Source organism: Elephas maximus, chromosome 25 (assembly GCF_024166365.1).
Source record: "Elephas maximus indicus isolate mEleMax1 chromosome 25, mEleMax1 primary haplotype, whole genome shotgun sequence".
Lineage (NCBI taxonomy): Eukaryota > Metazoa > Chordata > Mammalia > Proboscidea > Elephantidae > Elephas > Elephas maximus.
In genome coordinates, this window is record NC_064843.1 from 39,381,378 (window position 1) to 39,402,434 (window position 21,057).

Below are 21,057 nucleotides of genomic sequence, written 5' to 3' on the forward strand. Positions count from 1 at the left end.
GATCTGCAGCTTCACGTGCCCTCCTTGCCCCATGGGGTCAGCAAGGAACCTAGACCTGCCTCCCCTCAGCCATGAGGGTCAGACCTGCTGGGCACTCCAGGAATGTCACATTTCATCCTCCCCAACCCTCCCAAGTGGGTTCTTATTCCCATTTTGCAGATGCAGAAGCAGGCCAAGGTCACTCAGCAGGGCAGTGCTCCAAAGCTGTGCTCCCCACCAGCCCTGCTACTCTCCCCACTACTGTAGCCATCCCTGCAGGGCAGCATCTCTCTGCGGCACAGCCAAGACACGGCTCCCAGAGGGAAGGCATAGAAAGGCCTTGGCCTCACCATTGCTAAACAGTCAGCCTTGGCATGTCATGGGAACAAGGATGACCTCTGAGGAAGTAGCTTTACTTAAAATCAAATCTTTATTCCAAGGACAGTCAAGAATGATAACTGCACACAGTGTGTGACAAAGATCAAGCAAAGGCAAAAGGAGGTATTTTCACCAGAAATGTATTTCTGTTCTCTCAAAACATGTCACTGTTGTCCTGGTAGAGGCAAACATCCTGAAAGGGGCCCAGCTGCAACTTTAAGACGTGTTTGGCCAGGCCTAGGTGTGCCCAGCATTTCAATGAGCACAGGGGCTTTGCAGCCTGTGGGCCCTGCCCCAGCCGTGGCCCAGTTAAGAGTTCTGAGGTTCCAAGGATGCTTGTGTGTGTAAATGACAAATCCATGCCATCCCATGTCCACTCCACCTGGGACATCCCCTCCCCCCAGGTAGTAACCCCACAGGCACACCCCCCCCCAAGGCAGTGGGCCAGCTACACCCTGTCATCCCGGGACACAGCCCTTTCAGCAGGACGATGGGAGAAGGGTGAGAGACCCAAGCTGCCCCTCTGGCCTCAGACATCTGGGATGGAGTGGTCCATGGTGCGGTGGAGCAGGGTCGGGGACAACCTGGGTAAGGAAATGATGACAGGGTCAAAACTGACAATGTCTTCTCCCCTGAGGACTGTGCCTCCCCGTGTGGGCTTTCATTTCAATTCCTAAGACTTTCAAATCACCCAAAGCCACCAACCACCTTGAAGGGGGCAGGGTGGGAGGGCGGACAGGCCTGCTGGAGCCCAGGTGTGCCCTGGGAGGTGGGGAGGGAGGAGAGAAGGGAGGGAGGGTGCAGTCTTACTTCTTGACCATGTGCTCGTAGATCACAGTGGGGATGATGGTCAGGGTGACGACATTGCCAGCCGTGGCCAGGATCTGCCCGATCTCTTTGTCCTGGAAAGGAGGCAAGTGAGTGGTCACCCTGGGGGGTACCTCTGTGCAGGGGTCAGTGTGGCCGCTGCTAGAGGAAGCCAACTGACACCTGACTACAGGGGCAGGGCTGTCTCAGACCTGAGCCTGCCAGGGGAGGGTCCCAGGCAGACCCCCAGGTAGTGCTGGTTGAGCAAGAGCATCAGCCTGTGGGCCACTCCCCACCCTCACCTTGAAGGCTAGTTGCATGAGGCTCCTTGGGTGGTTCTCAGGCGGCGCTCTCTAGAGAAGCAAAACCAGTGAAGCATATATACACATATACAGACAGAGAGAGGTTTATCTCAAGGAAATGGCTCACATGGTTGAACAGGTTGGCAAGTCCCAAGTTCATGGGTCAGATGTCAGGTTGGAGGCTTCTCCTGACTCACGTAGCTGCAGGGGCTGACGAACCCAAGATTGGCAGGTCAGATGGCAGGCTGCTGGCTCACAGGCTGTGGAGGCCAACGAATCCCAAGATTGGCAGGCAATATGGCAGGCCGCTGGCTCAAGTCCCAAGAACCGGAGGTCAGATGATGGTGAGCCAGATGCAGGATCCAGAACAAGCAAAAGCCAGCAAGCTTTGCCAGAACATCCATACGTATTGGATGCAGGCCACACCCACAAGGAAAGTCCTTTTCAAGTGAATGGCTGATCACATCAGATCATGTCATGGAGGTAATTACATTATATCACAAAATGGAGGATAACTACATCATTACGTAACCGCCAAACCACTAAGAATCATGGCCCAGCCAAGTTGACACACAACCTTAACTATCACAGATGGGCTGACACGTAACAGGGCCTCATGAAGGTTACTCTCCTTCTCCTCCTTCCCCCAAAGGGTTCCTGGAGCCTGATGAGGCCTGCATTTTCTATCCTAGATCCCTGGCCCCAGAAAAGCTCAGGTTCTGGCCCCAAAGCACAAGGGAGACAGGAGGCACACCTACCCACCCTCTGGACACTGTCAGCCAGCCAGCCTGAGCCAGGCCTCACCTGGGACTTCTTTTTACATCTTGGAGACCAGTGAAAAGAGAAAGGCCTGCAGAAATCACTCAGATCATGGGGAGAACCAGGAACTAAGTCTTTAAGCCAAGTGTGTCAGTGTCCAAACACTAAAACAGTGGCCAGAGAAGAGCCTTGGCCCCTTCCTCAGAACCTAGTGACCTTTACTTTACACATACATCTGACTTGCTTATGTGTTTTCTCAGTTGCTCCAAAATAAATGGGAGAGATGTGCTAGACAGGACTAGTGATGGCCACAGGGAGGAAATAGATAACCTTTGAAAAGATAAATGAACTCAAGAAGCATAGCTCTCTGAAGCATTCAGTCAACGGACATGCCCAGTCCCTAACACAGTCCCATGGTTTGGTCAATGCCTTGAGCCATCAGTGAGGATGACACCACCCGCAGCATGTTTTAGAATGACTGCTCTTCAGAACAATAAAGATCAAAGAGAGGTGAATTCACTCCATAGCAGGAAAATCCAGCTGCTCACGACGGGGTTCCGTTCCAAAGACTCCGTGGTAAGTCGGGTCTGACATCAGCCGAATACCTCTTTTTTTTTTTTTTTTAGTCTTCATTATTACTGCCTTTTATTATCAGTATCTTTATAAATCCCATCTTTATTTGTCTTTGGGGGTTGGAAACATTACAGATACAATGACATTAGCAAATAAGCACTGCAACATTGTATGTAGTACATATTACTAACAATAAAATGTACCCCCCCCCCAAAAAAAGAGACCGTTTTAAGTCCGGTTTGTAGTAGCTCAATTATGTCATAAATCGGGGACTACCTATATTGTTATTGTGGTATCTACTTCTCAAGGACAATGCGTATCCTTTGGGTTGTCACGCTTGATCCCAGGGGATGGGAACGGATGTACCCGGAGGAATCTTAGACATTAGGAAGAACCCCCGGATCACAATGGTCATGAGCCAACAGAGCAAGCCTTCAAGGAGGGTGGGAGAGACTGGCAGGCACAGAGAATCAGACCATGTGCGACAGCAATGGCTTGGTGAGCGCCCTCAGAGGGAAGGAGGCCTGTGCCAGCTGTGAGGGGAGGTGCCCCTGCCCAGGCCACCTCTGCAGGAGGCTGAGGGCTCAACTGGGACTGAGAACCACTGCTTGGTTTAAGAGGCATGAAGTCACAATAAAACCATCTCCAGGTGTTCAGAGAACCGAAGCCTCCGAGGTCCAGGAGGTGGCAGGAGCTATCCCGAAGGCACCCACTCCTCAATCCACATGCACAGCACAGTTTCTACAGTACTCGCTCCTTCTTGTATTTTAAAGAAAAAGCTCACCTACGCCACCCAAACCCCTTGCCATCCAGTCGATTCTGATTCACAGCAACCCTACCGGGCGCAGTAGAGCTGATCGCCACTGGTAGAACTGATGGTGGGTTTGAACTGCTGACCTTTGAGTTAGCAGCTGAACTCTTTAACCACTGCACCACCAGGGCTCCTTTCACCACAAACACCCCTCGGAAAATGAACAAATGTGTTTTTCAATCACAATTAAAAAAATCTTCTTATTGCCCGAACATGATTAAGTGTGCAAACAAGCGCCACACAGAGTGAGGAGGCCTCACTGCAGCCACTAGCTACCTGGGCCCCCACATCCTCACGTGGGTGCCCACATGCTGACACACACCATGGCACCCCCTCCTACTGTCACATCTCTGGCCTCTCTGTGTTGGTGACAGTAAAACCAGCAGCCGTTGCGTTGACTTTGACTCATGGCGACCACGTGTGTCAGAGCGAACCTGCCCTCCACAGCGTTTCCAACGGCGGGTTTCTCAGAAGCAGGTCACCAGGGCTTTCTTCTGAGGGAGCTCCAGCCCCCAGCCTGTCGGTTAGCAGCTGAGCCCATGAACCATCTGCACCACCCCAGGTCTCCCGTGAGTGACAGTGGCTAACACTTCTTGGGCATTTACTATGTGCCTGGCACTGTGCTTGGAGCTCTGTGTACACTGTCTTGTTGAATCTCCCCAGCAACCTTAGGATGAGGAAACTGAGGCTGAGAGAGGGGCAGCAGCCTGCCCGCCAACTTGATCCTTCCCACCCCCCGGCGGGGTCTCCCAGCCCTGAAATCCTGGCCACCGCCTACCTTCAACCCAATGACGTTCTGCCCGTTCACCTCGCAGATGTAGTGGTTGGTAAGGAGCCCGTTGCGGGCCGCGGAACTCCCTTTCACCACAGAGACCACCTTCCCCTTCTTGATGAAGAAGCCAACTTGGCCTGTGCTGTCTTTTTGCGTGACCACAGTCCGCTGGAACGGCCTGATGGGGAGGAACAGTGAGCTATGCCTGGGCACGGGTCGGGGCTGGACGGAGAGGCTCTGGGGGCATGGCTGCTCACCTGTCCCGAACGACCATGACGATCTTCTCCGCCGGCGCCTTCTTCACCGCCCGGTGGGCTTTGTCTGTGCTCCAGCCGGCACAGTCGCGCCCCTCAATCTGCAGGATCTGGTCCCCGAAGCGGAGCCCCACAAGGGACGCAGGGGTGTTGGCCTGGACCAGCTGCACAAAGACACCCTGGGGGAGGCAGGCCCCGAGTCGGTTCACCTTGCCCAGCTCTGACCCTAGTCCATCCTCTGACTGTATCTGTCCTCCTGATACTTTAGGGCCTGCAGGGTATCAGGACTACCTCTCTTCACTGCAGATAAAAAGGCAGGGACCAGTTTCCTGAAAGGGCAACACTCCAGGCCACGCCGCTAGGCGGCACTGTGTCGGGGTTTCAACACTGGCCGGTGGCTGCGCCCCTAACGTTTATGCGGCCCCTCCTCTCATAAAGGCATCCAGCTCTCCCTGCCTTCTACTGTCTACAGAAGCTGGTCGCCAAATACCTGTGAGTTGGTAGAAGGGGGGAAGTTCTAAGCGACAGGAGCCCACCGAGGGGCAGGTGAAGGGTCCCTGCTCTAACCCAGCACCAGCTCTGGGACCTTGGGGGCGGGGAAGAGTCTGAGCTTGCGGACTGGGCCAGTCCGCTGGCCCCGGGCCCGGGGAGGGGAAGACACTCCATCCCCACGCCTCCCAAGGCGCGCAGTCCCCTCTGGGGCTGCTGGGCGACTGTACTGGGAGCGCGTCCCACTCCGGTTGTCCACCGCGACGCGCTCACTCCGTGAGCCCTCTTGTCTCGCCCGGCCCCGCCGCACCTTGTCGATGGCCCGCAATTGCAGCCCGGTTTTGCCCCGCTCGTCCTTGCACAGGTGGATCTCGCGCACCCCGGGCTTGATCTCCGCGCGCCGCACACCCAGGCTGTCTCCGGACACCGGCGCCACCACCAGGCCCAGCGACGCGCCCGAGGCCGCTGTCTGCAAACACCGGTGGAACAGGGTCACCCCGGGCCCCTGGGGCCTCGTGAGGCAGTGGTCGCCGCGGTGGGCGTAGAGAGGGAGGAGGGGTGAAGAGGCTCCTAGGTTCCTGCCGCCGCCCCACCACTGACCCACCACCCCCAACCGCTCACTTCTCCAGTTGCCGAAAGGGGACGTGGCTCCAGGAAGCCACTAGGGGGCGGCAAAGTCCAAGCCCCTAGAAACAGCCTCTCCAGAAAATAGTTTGGCCATTTCTTAAACACAATAAAGATTCACTTACCATGTGACCCGAAATTGCACTCTTGGGCATTTATCCCAGAGAGCTGAAAACTTATGTCTTCACAGAAACCCATATATGCACATCTATCAGGTCTTTATGTGTAATAGGCTAAAAACTGGCAAGATGTCCCTCAATTTTTTAAACAAACCGCAGTCCATCCATACCACCGAACACTACTGAGCAATAAAACGAAAAGAACTACTGAACTACTGTGACACAGAACAACTTGGGTGGGCCTTTAGGGCATTCTACTGAGCCAAAAAAAAAAAACCCAATCTCGAAAGGTCACATACTGTATCATTCCATTTATATCACATTCTGAAACGACAAAATTATAGAGACGGAAACAAATTAATGAGTCAGGGGTTAAGGGTGTGGATGCCTATGATTATAAAAAGGTGGCACGAAGGCAATCTTTGAGGTGATAGAATAGTTCTGTACCTTGACTTCAGTGGTTACATGAATCTATACAAGTGATAAGATGACACACACACACGGTAACAATGGAAATTCCTGGTTTGATATTATACTAGTGGTTAAAGAGCTTGACTAATAACCAAAAGGTCAGCAGTTCAAATCCACCAGCTGCTTCTTGGAAACCCTGTGGGACAGTTCTACTCTGTCCCATAGAGTTGCTATGAGTCAGAATCCACTCAACGGCCACAGGTTTGGCTTTTTGGGGGGGGGGGGTGGTTTGGGTTTATGTAAAATGTAATCATTGGGGGAAACTGAGTGAAGGGCATGAGGAACTTCTCTGTACTATCCTTGCAACTTCCTGTGAATCTGTGATTATTTGAAGATTAAAAATTAATGAAAAATTTAAAAATTATAAAAATTCCAACACACAATACAGGTGAGGTCAGCACAACTAGACTAAACCAAAAGCAAAAGAGTTCTCTGAATACAACGGAATGCTTCGAAGGCCAGAGTAGCAGGGACGGGGGTTTGGAGACCATGGTTTCAGAGACATCTAGGTCAATTGGCATAACAAAATGTATTAAGAAAACATTCTGCATTCTGCTTTGGTGAGAGGTGTCTGGGGTCTTAAATGTTAGCAAGCAGCCATCTAAGATGCATCAATTGGTCTCAACCCACCTGGAGCAAAGGAGAATGAAGAACACCAAAAGCACATGGTAAAGATGAGACCAAGAGACAGAAACGGCCACATAAACCAGAGACTATATCAGCCTGAGCCAGAAGAACTAGCTGGTGCCCGGCTACAACCTATAACAGCCCTGACAGGGAACACAACAGAGAGTCCCTGATGGAGCAGAAGAAAAGTGGGGTGCAGAACTCAAATTCTCATAAAAACACCAGACTTAATGGTCTGACTGAGACTAGACGGACTCCGGAGGTCATGGTCCCTGGACCCTTTGTTAGCCCAAGCCTGGAACCATTTCTGAAGCCAACTCTTCAGACAGGGATTGGACTGGACTGTAAGACAGAAAATGGTACTACTGGTGAGGAGTGAGCTTCTTGGCTCAAGTAGAGACATAAGACTATGCAGGCAACTCCTGTCTGGAGGCAAGATGAGAAGGCAGAGGGGGACAGGAGCTGGTTGAATGGACACGGGGAATACAGGGTGGAGAGGAGGAGTGTGCCGTGTCATTAGAGGGAGAGCAGCTAGGAGTACATAGCAAGGTGTGTATAAGTTTTTGTATGAGAGACTGTCTTGATTTGTAAGCTTGCACTTAAAGTATAATAAAATTTTTAAAATTAGTCAAGAAAAAAATTCATGTATCTATCTTATATTTTTATGAAAATTTAGAATGACTGCATTTATGTTCTAATCATTGGAACAAATAATGATTAAATCAATGGATTAAAATTGAATTATACACAACATGACCTCCTTCTTTTCATGTTTGTGCTTCATAGCATAACTATCCAGTGGGTCATTTTGCAAAAACACCCAGAGCATGGTGGTTTTCTCAGGGTTTCACAAGCCCTCGTCCTTAGCTGTCTTCTCCTGTTGGGTTGCTAACCAGCCTGGCCCTGTGAGATCCTCATTTGTCAGCGGATTTGTACACGGCTGGGGCAGTTCTCCATCATCACTCCCATCAACTTCATGAAATTCTCCAGCCTTACCAAGGTTTGCAGTTGCACTTTGTAACTGATTATCATTGAATCAAGGAGAGGCTGGCAGACAAAGACACTGACAGATGGCCTCCAAGGATGCTAGAGCCAAACGGGAGGAGTTTGAGTGGGGACTGATTTTAAAAGTGAAGACATCTTCAGTAGTGGATATTTGTGTTAGGGTCTTTTGCTCCTCTAAGCCATGAAGTGCATGCAGAAGCTGGACAATGAATAAGGAAGACTAAAGAAGAATTGACGCCTTTGAATTATGGTGTTGGCAAAGAATATTGAATATACCATGGACTGCCAAAAGAACAAACAAATCTGTCTTGGAAGAAGTACAACCAGAATGCTCCTTGGAAGCAAGGGTGGCGAGACCACATCTCACATACTTTGGCCATGCTGTCAAAAGAGATCAGTCCCTGGAGAAGGACATCATGCTCGGTAAAGTAGAGGGTCAGCAAAAAAGAGGAAGACCCTCAACGAGACGGTTCAACACAGTGGCTACAACAATGGGCTCAAGCATAACAACTGTGAGGATGGCATAGGACTGGGCAGTGTTTTGTACACAGAGTCGCTATGAGTTGGAACTGACTTGATGGCACCTAACAACAAGAAGCCATGAAGAGTGGGGACCAAGAAATATTTAATTGGGGGACAAGTGGATGACAAGCTCCTCCCCTCTCGGCTCTGCCTGTCCCTTACAGCTGCTTTCAAGTCACAGGCAGTCCTCCAGTAGAAGTCCCCCCGGGGTTAGGCTGGGATCAATGCCCTCCCTTCTCATCCACCAGGCTCGGGTGAGCATCCTGAAGCCAGAGTTGAAGGGCAGACCCTGGCCCTCCAGCCTCAGGTTCACAGGAAGACATGAAACCCCACTGCTCTTTTAATGATGGCTCAAAATGGAAAGTGTCATTAAGAAACAGAGCCACAGTCAACAACTACTTTAAAACAAATAAGAGAATGTAAGGGGCAGGGAAACAAGACTAATGGAAATGGAACAACCAGAACAGAAACACTGAGAATGTTCACACATTGTGAAGAATGTAAACAATGTCACTGAACAATTTGTGTAGAAACTGTTGAATGGGAACCTAAACTGCTGTGTAAACCTTCACCAAACACACAGTAAAATATTATTAAAAAAAGAAAGAAAGACAGCCACAGAATGCTGGAGACAGAGAGGATTCCAGAACAGAGGAAAAGGAAGTCGTCAAACGGCAGGACCAAGAAGGAGGAAGGGTTGGGACATTCTGTGCCCACATTAGGCAAGAGAAAAATATGTACATCGTTCCCCTCTGGTACCTGAGGCAGATTCTGCCGAACTTCTGGGCTGAAGAGGGAAAGGCCCATATAGCTCCCCAGTTCTGCCAGGTTGGGATACAAAGCTGATGGGGAAGAGAAGAAAGAAAGAAGAAAGGCGTTACCTGTGGGCACAGGCTCACCCCTGCCTGCCTGGCGCTCTGTGCACACTGAGGCTGGTGGCCTCATTTTTATGAAGAAATACCAGTAAGTACCAGTTGCTGTCAAGGCAGCTCTGACTCACGGAAGCTCCATGTGTGTCAGAGTAGAACGGTGCTCACTGGGTTTTCAATGGCTGATTTTTCCAAAGTACATCATCAGGTCTTTCTTCCAAGGTACTTCTGGGCAGACTCGAACTTCCAAACTAAGCACATTAACTGATGGCACCACCCAGACACTCCTCACAGACAGCTCTAGGGCTACCACTCATATCCTGGTCTCCCTACGTGGCCTCAATGAGGTGGCCCCAAATCAGTGTGGCCACTGCCCTCACTAAGCCTCAATTTGCTCCGTGACCTCCTCAAAGTGTTGTAGTCGAGGTGAAATGGGCACACACAGTGGTAGGTGAGAAGTCCGGGAAAGGCCAGAAGAGGCGAGACTGTCCTCAGAGCCAGCACTGCTGCTTGACCCTGCCCAGCCCACTCCTTAAAGCACTTTTCTAGAAACCTTCCGAATTCCCTTAGGTGCCTGTCGCCACCAAAACCAGCAGTGCTGTCTGGGTGGGGCCCTAGCCCCTCCTCTTTCTTGAGGTCACTCTCGCACCCTCTGTCCACTGCCACCCACTCCCACCTCAAGGGCCCTGGTTCCAGGAGGGAGACCTGGCAGGCTAGCCTCCCCCTCACCAGAGCAGTATTTCATTCCTGGAATCACACGAGACTGTGTCACCAGAACAGTGCTGACGTGATGATTTTGGGTGACTCAAATTGCTTATAAACAGAGTGCCCACAAGTAATATCACACCCTAGAGGCGGCCTTGCTGGGGCCAGTCAGAGAAGAAGTCATGGGCTCCGTGGTTCTCTGGGCTGGGTTCGGAAGGATGAGTAAGAGTTTACCAGGCAGGTGAGGGGGGAGGTGCCAGCATAGACAGAGGCTCGGGGAGGCTGGGTGACCTGGAAAAGGCCATCTAGGCAGTCAGCCAGGAACTGGGAGCCTGGGCTCTGTCCTCCCACTATGGTGAGTCCTTGGCCGTGGACCCTTCCACAGCTTTGGAGCCTCCGATCTGCACTGATGCCTTCTGCCCAGAAAGGACTGGAGTCCAAGACATCTTTGCCATGAGTGTCCCCTCCCCAGTCACTCACCTGGGGGCTGGGAGACAGCTGCCTTCTGGGAGAGCAGGGCAGGCATCTTGGGCACGGCTCTGGCCTGGGCCTGGGGGTGGGGGGGAGTGCTGCTCAGCTGTGGGTGGACCCCAGAACCCCTTGAGCCTGGAGGTCCCTGAGACTGGGGGTCCAGGCATTAGGTATGCTGGTGGGCCTCAGGGATGGGTTCCACGAACCCTCCAGGCTGTGTGTAAATTGTGACCTCTGCAGATGGCCACGTTTCTGGTGGCCCACAACTCACCAAATGTCACAACCAGCTTACTGCCCGGGGCATTCAGGACATGGAGGCCCACCTCCCAACCAAGCTCTTTGTTGACAAGTCCCAAATTCTCCAAGCCCACTCAGTCCAAAAGTGGTGGGATGGAGGGAAGAAGTGGTTTCTGGTGGCTGAGCAGACCAAATTGCAGCCCTACTGGCTGAGCTGAAAGTGCCCACACTGGGAGGGAGGAAGCACTGGACACGAGATAGCAAGGGCTGTGGCTGCTTGCCCTGCTATGACTCCTGCCCTTGGCCTCTGGACACCTTCTCAGCCCAGCAGGCCCTGCAATGGGGGCCTGCCTGCCCTGGGGCCAAGGAATACATTTTCAGTAGTAGGCCCAACACCCAGCCACCTTCCAAGGCAAGCATACTGCTTTCCCCTCCCTTAGTAACCCAGGCTACCCAGATCGCCCCCGTCGGGAAGCCGAGGGTAGCATGGGCCTGGGGGTGGCCTTACCTGAATGACCTGGTCTACCTTCAGGTCCTCCAGAGATGGGTACAGGGCAGACATGGTTGCTTCTTGGGACACCCTGCAGAGCCACAGAGAGGGAAGAGGGAATAAGGAATCAGCTCACAGCCTCTGGAGATGAGTCAGAATGGACTTGATAACTGTTGGTTTTATTGTTTGTTTGTTTTTGACCATTCCCTGACATGTCCTTCCTCCTGTTGATTGCTCTGTGCTGTAGCTGCCTCTTCACTTGGCCATCTACCTTGTTAGACTGCCAGTTCTAAGAGGGCAGATACTGGAGCTTTTCATAGGGTGTGGAGCCTCTAGCCTCTAGCATGGTGGATATTTCCAGAAGCAATGTGTTCTGCCTGGGCGTCCGCTTTTCTCCTAATAAAGCGAAGCTCTGATGTCCTAAGAACACCCACGTCACTGGGATGGGAACGATGACCAGAGCCCCAAATGCGTTTTGTTTGCTTCTCACAGTTGCTTTTTTTTTTTTTTTAATTAGTGCCAACATTTAAAAATCTAGAGGTATAAAAACCTTTCTTTCTAGCTTGTATTGAAAAAAACCCAAAATATTTGGCAACACAAGAGCAGACACTGTGGATGGCAACTCTTAGCCAAGGCTGAGCAGCAGCCCACCTGTACATGAGGCTGCACACACCCCTGAGTCCCCACCCAGCCCTTGGTGGAATACACTGCCTGCTTGGTTCCTGGAGGCTTCCAGTTCTAGATCCTTGCCCTGGTCTGGACTTTGGGGCAGAAATGACCATCTCAAGAGGGCAGGGGTTGTGCTAGGGCGAGCTTCAGACTCTGTCCTCCTTAGCCCACTTGGGGGAAGAGACCCTCTGCCACACCCTTCCCCACTGAGCCCACACTGGAGATCTTTATCTTAGAATGGTCCTCAGCAGTTACTATCTGCCAAAAGTGGGCTCTACGACCAGGATCATGCATGAATGACAGATGTGAACGAGGCCACCCCTGCCTGACATTTCTGCGGCAGTGGTTATATTTTTAATATCTGCTCTCCGGTAGAGCAGAGAATCTGAGATGCACTTCCTGGAATCACTCCTAGGCCAGGACCATAATATCCCTTTCTCTGTGTCTGGGACCCTTTCACCCCAGCCACCTCTTCTGGGTCCCAACACCGTACTAGCCTCTGAAAGAGTCAGGAAGAACACCTCCTGCCTTCTAGCAGTTCATGATATAGTGGGGATGGCTCCTTGCCCACAAATATGCCCTGTGTTCTCAATCGTCGTCTATTCATGCACCACCCTTATTGAATGTCCATTGTGTGCCTGAGTCATGCTGGTCCCTCTGCTTGGCATGCCATCCTTCTGTCTTCTTTTAAGGCTCAGTTCAAATACTATTTGTCTGGTTGGATTTTCCAGGCCCCATGTCCCCCCTGCCAGTGGGCTGGGTCCTCTTGTGTTTTCCAACCCTGTCGTGTCTTGTACCCTGTTGCTAAACTACTTATATTGGATGATTAATACCTGGGTATGTTTCTCAATGGCAGGGGCTGTGTCCTGTTCACTACACTGTCCCTCCCCACCAAGATGGTGTCCAACACATAACGTGTTGGCGAAAATGATCATCTGACTGAATAAATCAGTGGTTTTCCAAGAACAGACTGGGAATTTGTGTGGGTATTTCTGGGTGTCACAAGACTGGTTGGGACACTATTGGTGTTTAGGGAGGAGGGGCAGGGACCTGGACCGCTTGCAATGCACAGAACAGTTCCCCACAACAGCTTGTCCTCTGTCCTACACAACTTTCACGTGTCCTGCCAGACCTTCATTTAGACGCAAAACCTACAATTACCTGAATCTTAAACCCGCTTAATAGACAAAATCAGTGGGATTTTCCCCAGTTTTAATATACACTGTATTATCCAGGAACACAGATACCAGGTCGATGGAGGGAAGTCGTGCTTTGTTTTACCATTTTAGAAAATCACTGTTCACCTCACTCACCAGCCATCACAGTGATTCCACGCTTGTGTATGTTTAGCATTTAATTCAAAATATAAAATGTTGGCAATATTCAGTGAATACTGTCTTCTATGAAACCCAAACTCATATGTTTTATGTTAGGTATAAGTTTCTGATGTAATCCTGTCTGTGCATTTACATACTGAAATACAAATCCCTTTATTACAGGTTACTTTCATTTCTTTCGTTTCTCTTTTACAATGAAGACTGGGCATCATAATGATTTTGAATCCAGGGGGAACCACCGCCTCGGCTGTAGCATCCGGATGAATCCGCCCCTTCCCTTGGCCTCAACTGCTCGCTTTGTGAAATGGGAACACCCAGGCGTAAACCCCAGGCATTGGGGCACCGGAGAGTGGCCCAGCGGTCCCTAGAGCCTATTCTCCACCTCGGCCTCAGTATCCCCATATGTCACACCGCTCGATGATGCCTAAGGGACACCAACTCGCCCCCCTCACCAACCCAACACTCTGGGAATAGGGGGTCAACCCGGCCGAAAGACGGCTCCCGGTTGCTACGGGCTACGGCGCTTGCGCAGAGACCCCTCTAGGCCGGGACGGCGTGCGGCGGGGTCTAGAGCGCATGCGTCCCACCCACTTTGCCCCGCGCGTCACTGAGGGCGGCTCCCAGGATGCCTCGCGGAACTTGACGGAACGTGGCGGTCGATTTGCTGTGCGGTTTGGTAGCCAGGTGGAATACAGGAGTCCACCTAGCCTCACGTTGTCTCCAGGCGCCCGTGGCTGGTGCCGGCATTCACAAAACGGGATCAAATAAAGCAGCAGGGTAAGGGATGGGAAGGTTCGGTTGGGCTTCGTTTCTCTTTGCTGGATTGAGGGCTGCGCGGTTCGGACCGAGCTTTAAAGGGCGCCCGTGTCCCTCCGCATCCCCACGCCCCTGACCCCCAAGGGCCACTTACGGCCTCTGGAGGAGAGAGGGCGCGATTGAGCCGACCCTTCTTGACAGATTAGATTCTATACAAAAGCAGGTGTGGAAGGGAGGAAGAGCAAAGTCGACACGCCTGCGATCCTCGCTGCTCGACGGCGGTACTGAAAAGGAACCCCCTTTCCCCCTACGGAGTCGGAAGCACCTTCAGGGCTCCGAGTCTACACCCATTGTGATGTCACGGTTTCTCCCACCCTCTCACCCTTATTCCTTGCGTGGCCCTGACTCCTGACCGGGTACCGAGCTGAAAATGCACCACCTCACTCCAAGCAGATTCAACTCGGAATCCGACCCAAGAGTGACTGAGTGATTGGCCCCCTACTGCCCAGGGAAGGGGACTTCCCACAGCGAAATCGGACCCACCGCCTGTTATAAGGGACTCAGGCAGCTGGGTCTGTGGGGTGCTTGGGAAAGGCTAGGGCAACGAAGAAGGCTTCCTGAAGACCCTGGCTAGGCTGTGAAGAATGGAGGGTTCAGGCCAGTGGGAGTGGAGCGTGCAGGCCCAGGCTGAAGAGCCCAGCTGCTTCCTAGGTTCCCCTACCAGCTCTGGCAGGTAATCCAAACTGAACTCGATTTTTCCCCCACCTGTGCTGCCTCTCTGCAGTGACCCCACCAAAATCCATCCCATAGGCTGAGCCGGAAATCTCGGAGCTATCCTCTTGAAGTCATTCCCAGCTTTTGTCCTCAGGATAAATCTGAATCTTTAACCTGGCATTCAAAGCTCCATGACATGGCTCCTGGTAATGTCTCCAGTCTCACCTCCTCACTCTTGGATGCTGACCCTGCATTTCATTGATTCCAAGCTGCTTGTTGGTCCTCAAACTCATTCTACTTCATGCCTTTGTGCTTTTGCAGGCACTGTTCGTTTGTCCTGAATGCCATTTACACGCTCTCCCTCCTTCTGGTTCGTCTGGTGAATTCTTTCTCCTTCAAGTTGCTGCCTTCCACAACATACCTACACCCACCCACAAGTCTCCCTTCTCTGGATTACAGCTTCTCATATATTCACCCATTTGTCATTCATTCCACGAATGTTTATTAAGCATCTACTGTGAGCAAGACCTCCTGCGTTTGTCTGGTTGGTTTTCCTTTGTGCTGTATTTGTTTGCCTGTCTCCCACACTGGTCAGGGGCTATCTAGCCCATTTCTGAATCCCCAGCGACAAGCACAGTGCCTGACACACAGCAGACATCCAGTCGCTGTTTGTTAGGGAAGTGGAAAAGCAGACAGAGCCACAAGGAAGTTGAAAACGTAAAGACATAGCCTTTCTTCCAATTGCTACGTGTGTTTACAATCACATTGCTTTAAGTAGAAAGTCCTTTGAAGAGCAACTTTGGGACTAGAAAGGGAGTGAAAACACTGCCCTGATGAGGTAGCCTGAAAGGTTGGCGCTTGTAATCTGACACTGGGAGAGTTTGCTCAGCTCTGTATGTATGGCTTCCCAAAAGTAATTGGCTCCTCTGGAAGGAAAAGAACCCAGATAAAACCCTTTTCTCCCAGAGGAATTTTTCTCTTCCACAGAATTTTCCAAAATCCCCGTCCTTAAGCTTCAGTACTTTTTTTCATTTGGCAATGACAACACCCACAACAAACCAACAATCAGGTCCTCAGAAATCAGCAGGGCTGAAAGGGGTCTTCAGCCCCCAACTTTGGACTTGGAACAAGTAAACAAGAACACTCTTTGGGAACACTTTGTTCCACAGAGCTGAAGCTGTGGCACTCCCACTTGTTCCTGTGGACAGCTCATCCATCCTTCAGAAGAAGGTGTGCGGGAGGGAAGCGTGGGTTAGAGTGTCAGAGGAGTAGCTCCAGGAAGGCCAAATTAGCCCAGGGATATGGTGAGTCGGAAAGGAAGAGGCTGTTGCTAGGCCACCAGCACGTACCCCCTCTTCCACCCACGGCTATACTCCACGGTGGAGAAAAGCTGTTGACTCTTTCAAGGAAGGCGGATGCCCCCAGACCCAGGCACAGACGAGCGGGGCAGGAGCAGGACTTTGAAGACAGGTGGGACTGGGTTGAGACTGGCTGCCGCCTCCTTGTGAGAGCAGGAGCAGGCCCTGGTGCCTTTTGAACCTCATTTCTTTCTTTGCAATATGTGATAACAATACTTGGATCAGAGTTATTGATGGGAATTAAAAGATTGTTTAAAAACGAGATATGTATGGAAAGCATTTAGCACAGGACCTAGTGCATTTAAAAAAAAAAAAAACTGTTGAGTTGATTCCGACTCATAGCAACCCTATATAGACAGAGTAGAACTGCTCCGTAGGGTTTCCAAGGAGCAGTTGATGGGTTTGAATTGGTCATTTATTCAACAGACAGAGCCAGCAGTATAGAAGTAAACAAAAGAAAAACCTTTGGCCTTGAGGTGTATGCTTTCTAGTGGGGAAGTAGGTAAGGAGCGTCTGTGCTGTGTTAGATAATAGGATGTGCTGGGGAGAAAAATAAAGGCAGAAGGAAGGTAGAGAGGACCAGGAGGTCCAGAAGAGCCTCACCAGGAGGTGATGTTTGAGTAAAAGTAAAGGAGGTGGGGAAATCATGAGGTAATATTCCAGGCTGAGGGCACAGCCATTGCAAAGGCCCGGAGGTGGGAGCTTGCCTGAAGTGTTCAGAGGACAGCTGACCAGTGAGACTGAAGTCAGTTGATCAAAGGGGGCAGTGGGGGGAGGAGGGCAGAGAAGTAGTTGGAGGGGCCCAGCCCTGTAGGACCTTGTAGCATTTTCTCTAATGAGATGGGGACAACTGGAGAATTTTGAGCAGCAGAGTGACCTGACATGGCCTGACTTGTTTCAACAGGCCCTCTCTGACAGAGGTAGAGAATAGACTGTGGGGGTGGGGGAGGGGGGCAAGGGTGACAGCAGGGAGCCCAGGTGAGAAGTGGCGATGCTGTTAGAATGGTTAGTTTGGGCCAATGTCTGTAAAGCAGCCAGTGCCAGCACCTACCACATGGAGCAGACTTGTTTTAAGCACTTTTTCCGAGCCCCTGCCATGTGGAGGGCAGCACCGGCCCATCATGTCCGTTGGCTCATTCAGCTCTCTCGACTATAGGAGTTTTCCCGTCTCCAGATGAGGAAACCATCCTTAAGAGATAAAGCACTGGCCCAGTTCCCCAGGAGGTTTTTCCTTGTTAGTAGGGCAGCTGTTGATAGAACCAGCTTAGGGCCAAGAAGGAAGTACCAGAGCCTTGTGGAAATAAGCTCTCTGTCGGACTGCAGCCCTGGCCTTCAGAGGGCCCACTTCCTCCAGCACTGTCATGGTCAGTGAGAGGAGCCTGGGGTCTTATGATGTCATGACTGCATGATATCTGAGAGAAGACCGCTCGTCTCTCAAACCTGACCAAGGGCAAAGCACCTTGAGAGGAATCTGCTTGGGAAATCCCAGAAGGGAAGACGCAGGGAGGGAAGGAGACCAGAGCACATCTCACTCATCCTAGCCCCAGCCAGTATAGGGGCAGGGCCCCAGTCTTACCTGCAGGCCAGGTGTTGCCGCACGTCCTCTGTCCTCCAGCAACTGCTGAGAGTATTCTTCCCCCCAGCAAGGTGGTGGCTCTTGTTGTCCCAGCTGGAGTTCCTGCTGGCTAATTGCTAGCTAAGAGCAGGGTGGTGCCCGCCCCTGATCAGCTGACTCATGGTAGAATGGCTGGCCACCCAGGAAAGGCAGAAGGGGTTTGACCTTTCTCTCAATTTGGAGGTGGGGTTAGTGCACGTAGCTATTGCTGAGACAGGTATGTACCAAGACTTCTTGGTCTTTTTTTTTTTTCGTGTGTTTTTAGTGAAAGTTTACACAGAAATTAGGTTCTCATTTAACAGTTTCTATACATATTGTTCAGTGACGTTTGTTATATTCTTCACAATAGATCAGCATCCTCATTTCCATTTTGCTTGTCATGTTTCCATTAATCTAGCCGCCCTGCCCCTCCCTTTGCCTTCTCATCTTGGTCCGGGTAAATGTTCACCATGTGGTTTCATCTAAACGATTGTTTTGAGAAGCACAGTACACATCGGTGATATTACGTATTTTATGGGCCAGTCTGTCATTTGAGTGAAAGATGACTTTTGGGAGTGGTTTGAGTTCCAAGTTTAAAGGGCATTTCTGGGTGATCCTCTCGAGGGTTCATCTATATCAATCCTTTCCATCTTGATTTTTTTTTTTTTTTAATGTAAGTGTTGTTTTCTTGAGGAGATCCAGACTTGAGTTGAAGACCAGTCTTGCTGAGAGTGGGGAAGGTGGTTAGGTGACAGGTATCCAGGGGTCTTTAAAGTGACCGTAACATGTGACCTGGCATTTCTTCTTCCACAAACCCATCTCCATGTTCCCTATAGTAGAAAAAAATCTGGAAATCCCAAACATCCATCACCAGGGTCCAGTTAAAGAAGTCATTATCTAGGACAATCCCACAGCTGTTAAAGTTGTTTAAGGAAGAAGCCTTGAGGAGATGTTCCCGAGTACTGTTAACTGACTGAAGAGTCCGTACTGGGAGTCTGGCCTTGTGTTTTGTTTTCCTTTTTTGAAAAGCGGATGTGCACTGAAACCAGTCTGGGGGAGTCTGCTGTAAAATGCTGAGGCAGTGGGGTTGTCGGTGGGGTTTCCAGTTTGTACTTTTGTGTGTGTTCCCAAGTGGTGGTGGTGTTGAAGTTAATTTGTGTATTGCTTTGATTGCTTATCATTTTTGTAATGAGTAGGGGGAGAAATTAAACTGGACTGCTTTTTAAAGGAATTTAGATTGCTTCTCTCCAGGGAGGCAACCTAAGGGGCTGTGTACTGGCGTAAGGAGATTTTTTATAGCACACTTTCTCAAATTTTGAAAAATAAAAAATTTGAATATATTATTTATCCCACAAATAGTTCCATAAAATTAACCAGAAAAGGGAGAGGGATTTCATTTAGACCCTGGTGGGGTGGGTTAGATAAGGTGCCTGTCACACTTGGTGCCTTGGGGAGGGACTAGGGAAACGTATGCTGGTCAGTCCTGTGAGGAGTGACACAGGCCACCCGCCCAGGGTGGGGTAAGTTTCAGGGCTGTTCACCTGGCTGGGCCTGGCAGGCCCACGTCACTGTCCCCATGACGAGCTTGGGCAGAATTACACTCGCCTGGGGCGTCAGATCCTGACCGGGGCCCAGCTGGTTGTCAGCCCCATGGAGGAGGGACACTGTCTTTGCTCTGAGGAGCTCACAGCTGAGAGCCCCACACACGAAACAACAGGAGCCACGACACACAACAGGAGGTTGCCACTAGCAGCACCGACTGCCCACAGAGCACCATGAGCCTGCCGGCAGCAGCTTTAAAGGTACCATCCCTGCCAAGTAGGTGTGATTAGCACCAGTCCTACAGGTGGAGAAACTGAGGCACAGAGAGGCAAAGTCCCTCTCTCAAGTTACACAGCTGGAAAATGGCCCCAAGGCCATGTTTTGTCTGCTGTGAGACAGATGCTACTTCCAAAAGCTGAGGCACGGGACACGCCTGAGGGACAAAGGCAAATGGGCCTGAAGCCTGAGGTAGGTCCAGGGCTTCGAACTGGTTCATTTTGGTTCAAATCCCTGCTGAGAATTTGCATTCCCACCGTAGATATACTGAATGAGAATCTACATTTTAGCAAGATCCCCAGGTGATTTTTACGTATAATAAATTTTGAGAACCGCTGCTCTACTAGTGGTTCTCAGAGTTGGTCCCTAGCCAGCAGCGTTAGCATTGCCTAGAAACTTATTAGAAATGCAAATTCTCAGCAGGGGTTCTGACTGGAAGGAACTGGTTTGAAGCCCTGGGTAGACCATGGGTGATGGACCCACCTTAGGCCAAGTCTCCAAGGCCAAAGCAAAGAAGGAAATAGAGAACCTAATGGAACCAAGTGGCCCCCTTGCCCCATCTCAGTTCATAGAGCCATGGGCTGGAAGGGCCTTTAGAGAAAATGGAGAAGGAAATGTAGGCCCAGAGGGGATAAGGGACTTGCCTGTGGAACTGACCCAAGTCCCCCAACTCTCACCTACATGCCAGGGCTATCTTTCTATTCTGTGGTTTTTATAGCTACGGCCCATCTCTTTGACTTCTCTCATCACTCCAGCCACCAAGAAACATCTTTCATTGCACATGCCCTTGCTCAGAAGTCTTTAATGGCTCCCTACTGCTTCAGGGCCAATACTAAACTCCTAGACCTGACCTTTGAGGCCTCTGTGGTCCACCCCTTTATTACCTCTTCAACCTTGTCCCTCTAACATCTCTACCCCTGCCAGGCCAGAGTCCTCCCTACTCCTACCCCACCTCGTACCCACAGCACACGCATTCCTGACTCCACCTTTGCCTGGGCTGCTGCCTCCCCTGAGGTGCGTTTCCTCATCCCTACCCCACCAAGTCCACTGGGCTCCCCTTCCAAGGAGCCTCCTTGATCATTCCCATCCATGGGACCTCTCCCGCTTCTGTGTTCTGGATCAGACTGTCCCATTCCTTTCTTTGATACAGCCATCTTGTATTGTTCATGTGTACATTAGGCTAATTGTTACACCCTAAGTTCCTTAAAAAAAAAAAAGTTCCTTACCATCCAAAAAAAACCCAGTTGCCATTGAGTCAATTCCAACTCATGGTGACCCCATGTGTGTACACAGAGCTGCGCTCCGTAGGGATTTCAGTGGCTGAGACCTTTTGGAAGCGGATCACCAGGCCTTTCTTCCGAGTGCTTCTGGGTAGGTTAGAACCTTCATTGGAACCTTCAACCTTTTGGTTAGTAGTCAAGCGCTTAACCATTTGTACCACCCAGGGACGTCTATAGTGGCTAAAAAAAAAAAAAAAAAAATTTTTTTTTTTTTTTAGCCTATTTCCAAAATAAAAATTGGAGCCCGTGCTCTGGGCAGGACATATT

General features: G+C 50.8%; 1 protein-coding gene across 2 annotated transcripts; it reads right to left on the bottom strand.

Annotated features, from left to right (window-relative positions):
* Positions 1-775: 775 nt before the first annotated feature.
* Positions 776-20,794, bottom strand: SDCBP2 (syndecan binding protein 2). Of its 2 annotated transcripts, none has more exons than XM_049869816.1 (9): positions 20,737-20,794; positions 11,283-11,355; positions 10,547-10,616; positions 9,252-9,334; positions 5,435-5,593; positions 4,639-4,814; positions 4,388-4,559; positions 1,168-1,259; positions 776-941 (listed from the first exon to the last, which is right to left on the bottom strand). In XM_049869816.1, the coding sequence occupies exons 2-9, from the start codon at positions 11,334-11,336 to the stop codon at positions 887-889; spliced, it is 861 nt and encodes a 286-aa protein (XP_049725773.1). In that variant the 5' UTR covers positions 11,337-11,355; positions 20,737-20,794; the 3' UTR covers positions 776-886. The 2 variants fall into 2 exon arrangements, with proteins under 2 accessions (XP_049725773.1, XP_049725772.1); XM_049869815.1 differs by lacking the exon at positions 20,737-20,794 and adding an exon at positions 17,675-17,762.
* Between the last annotated feature and the right edge of the window lie 263 nt (positions 20,795-21,057).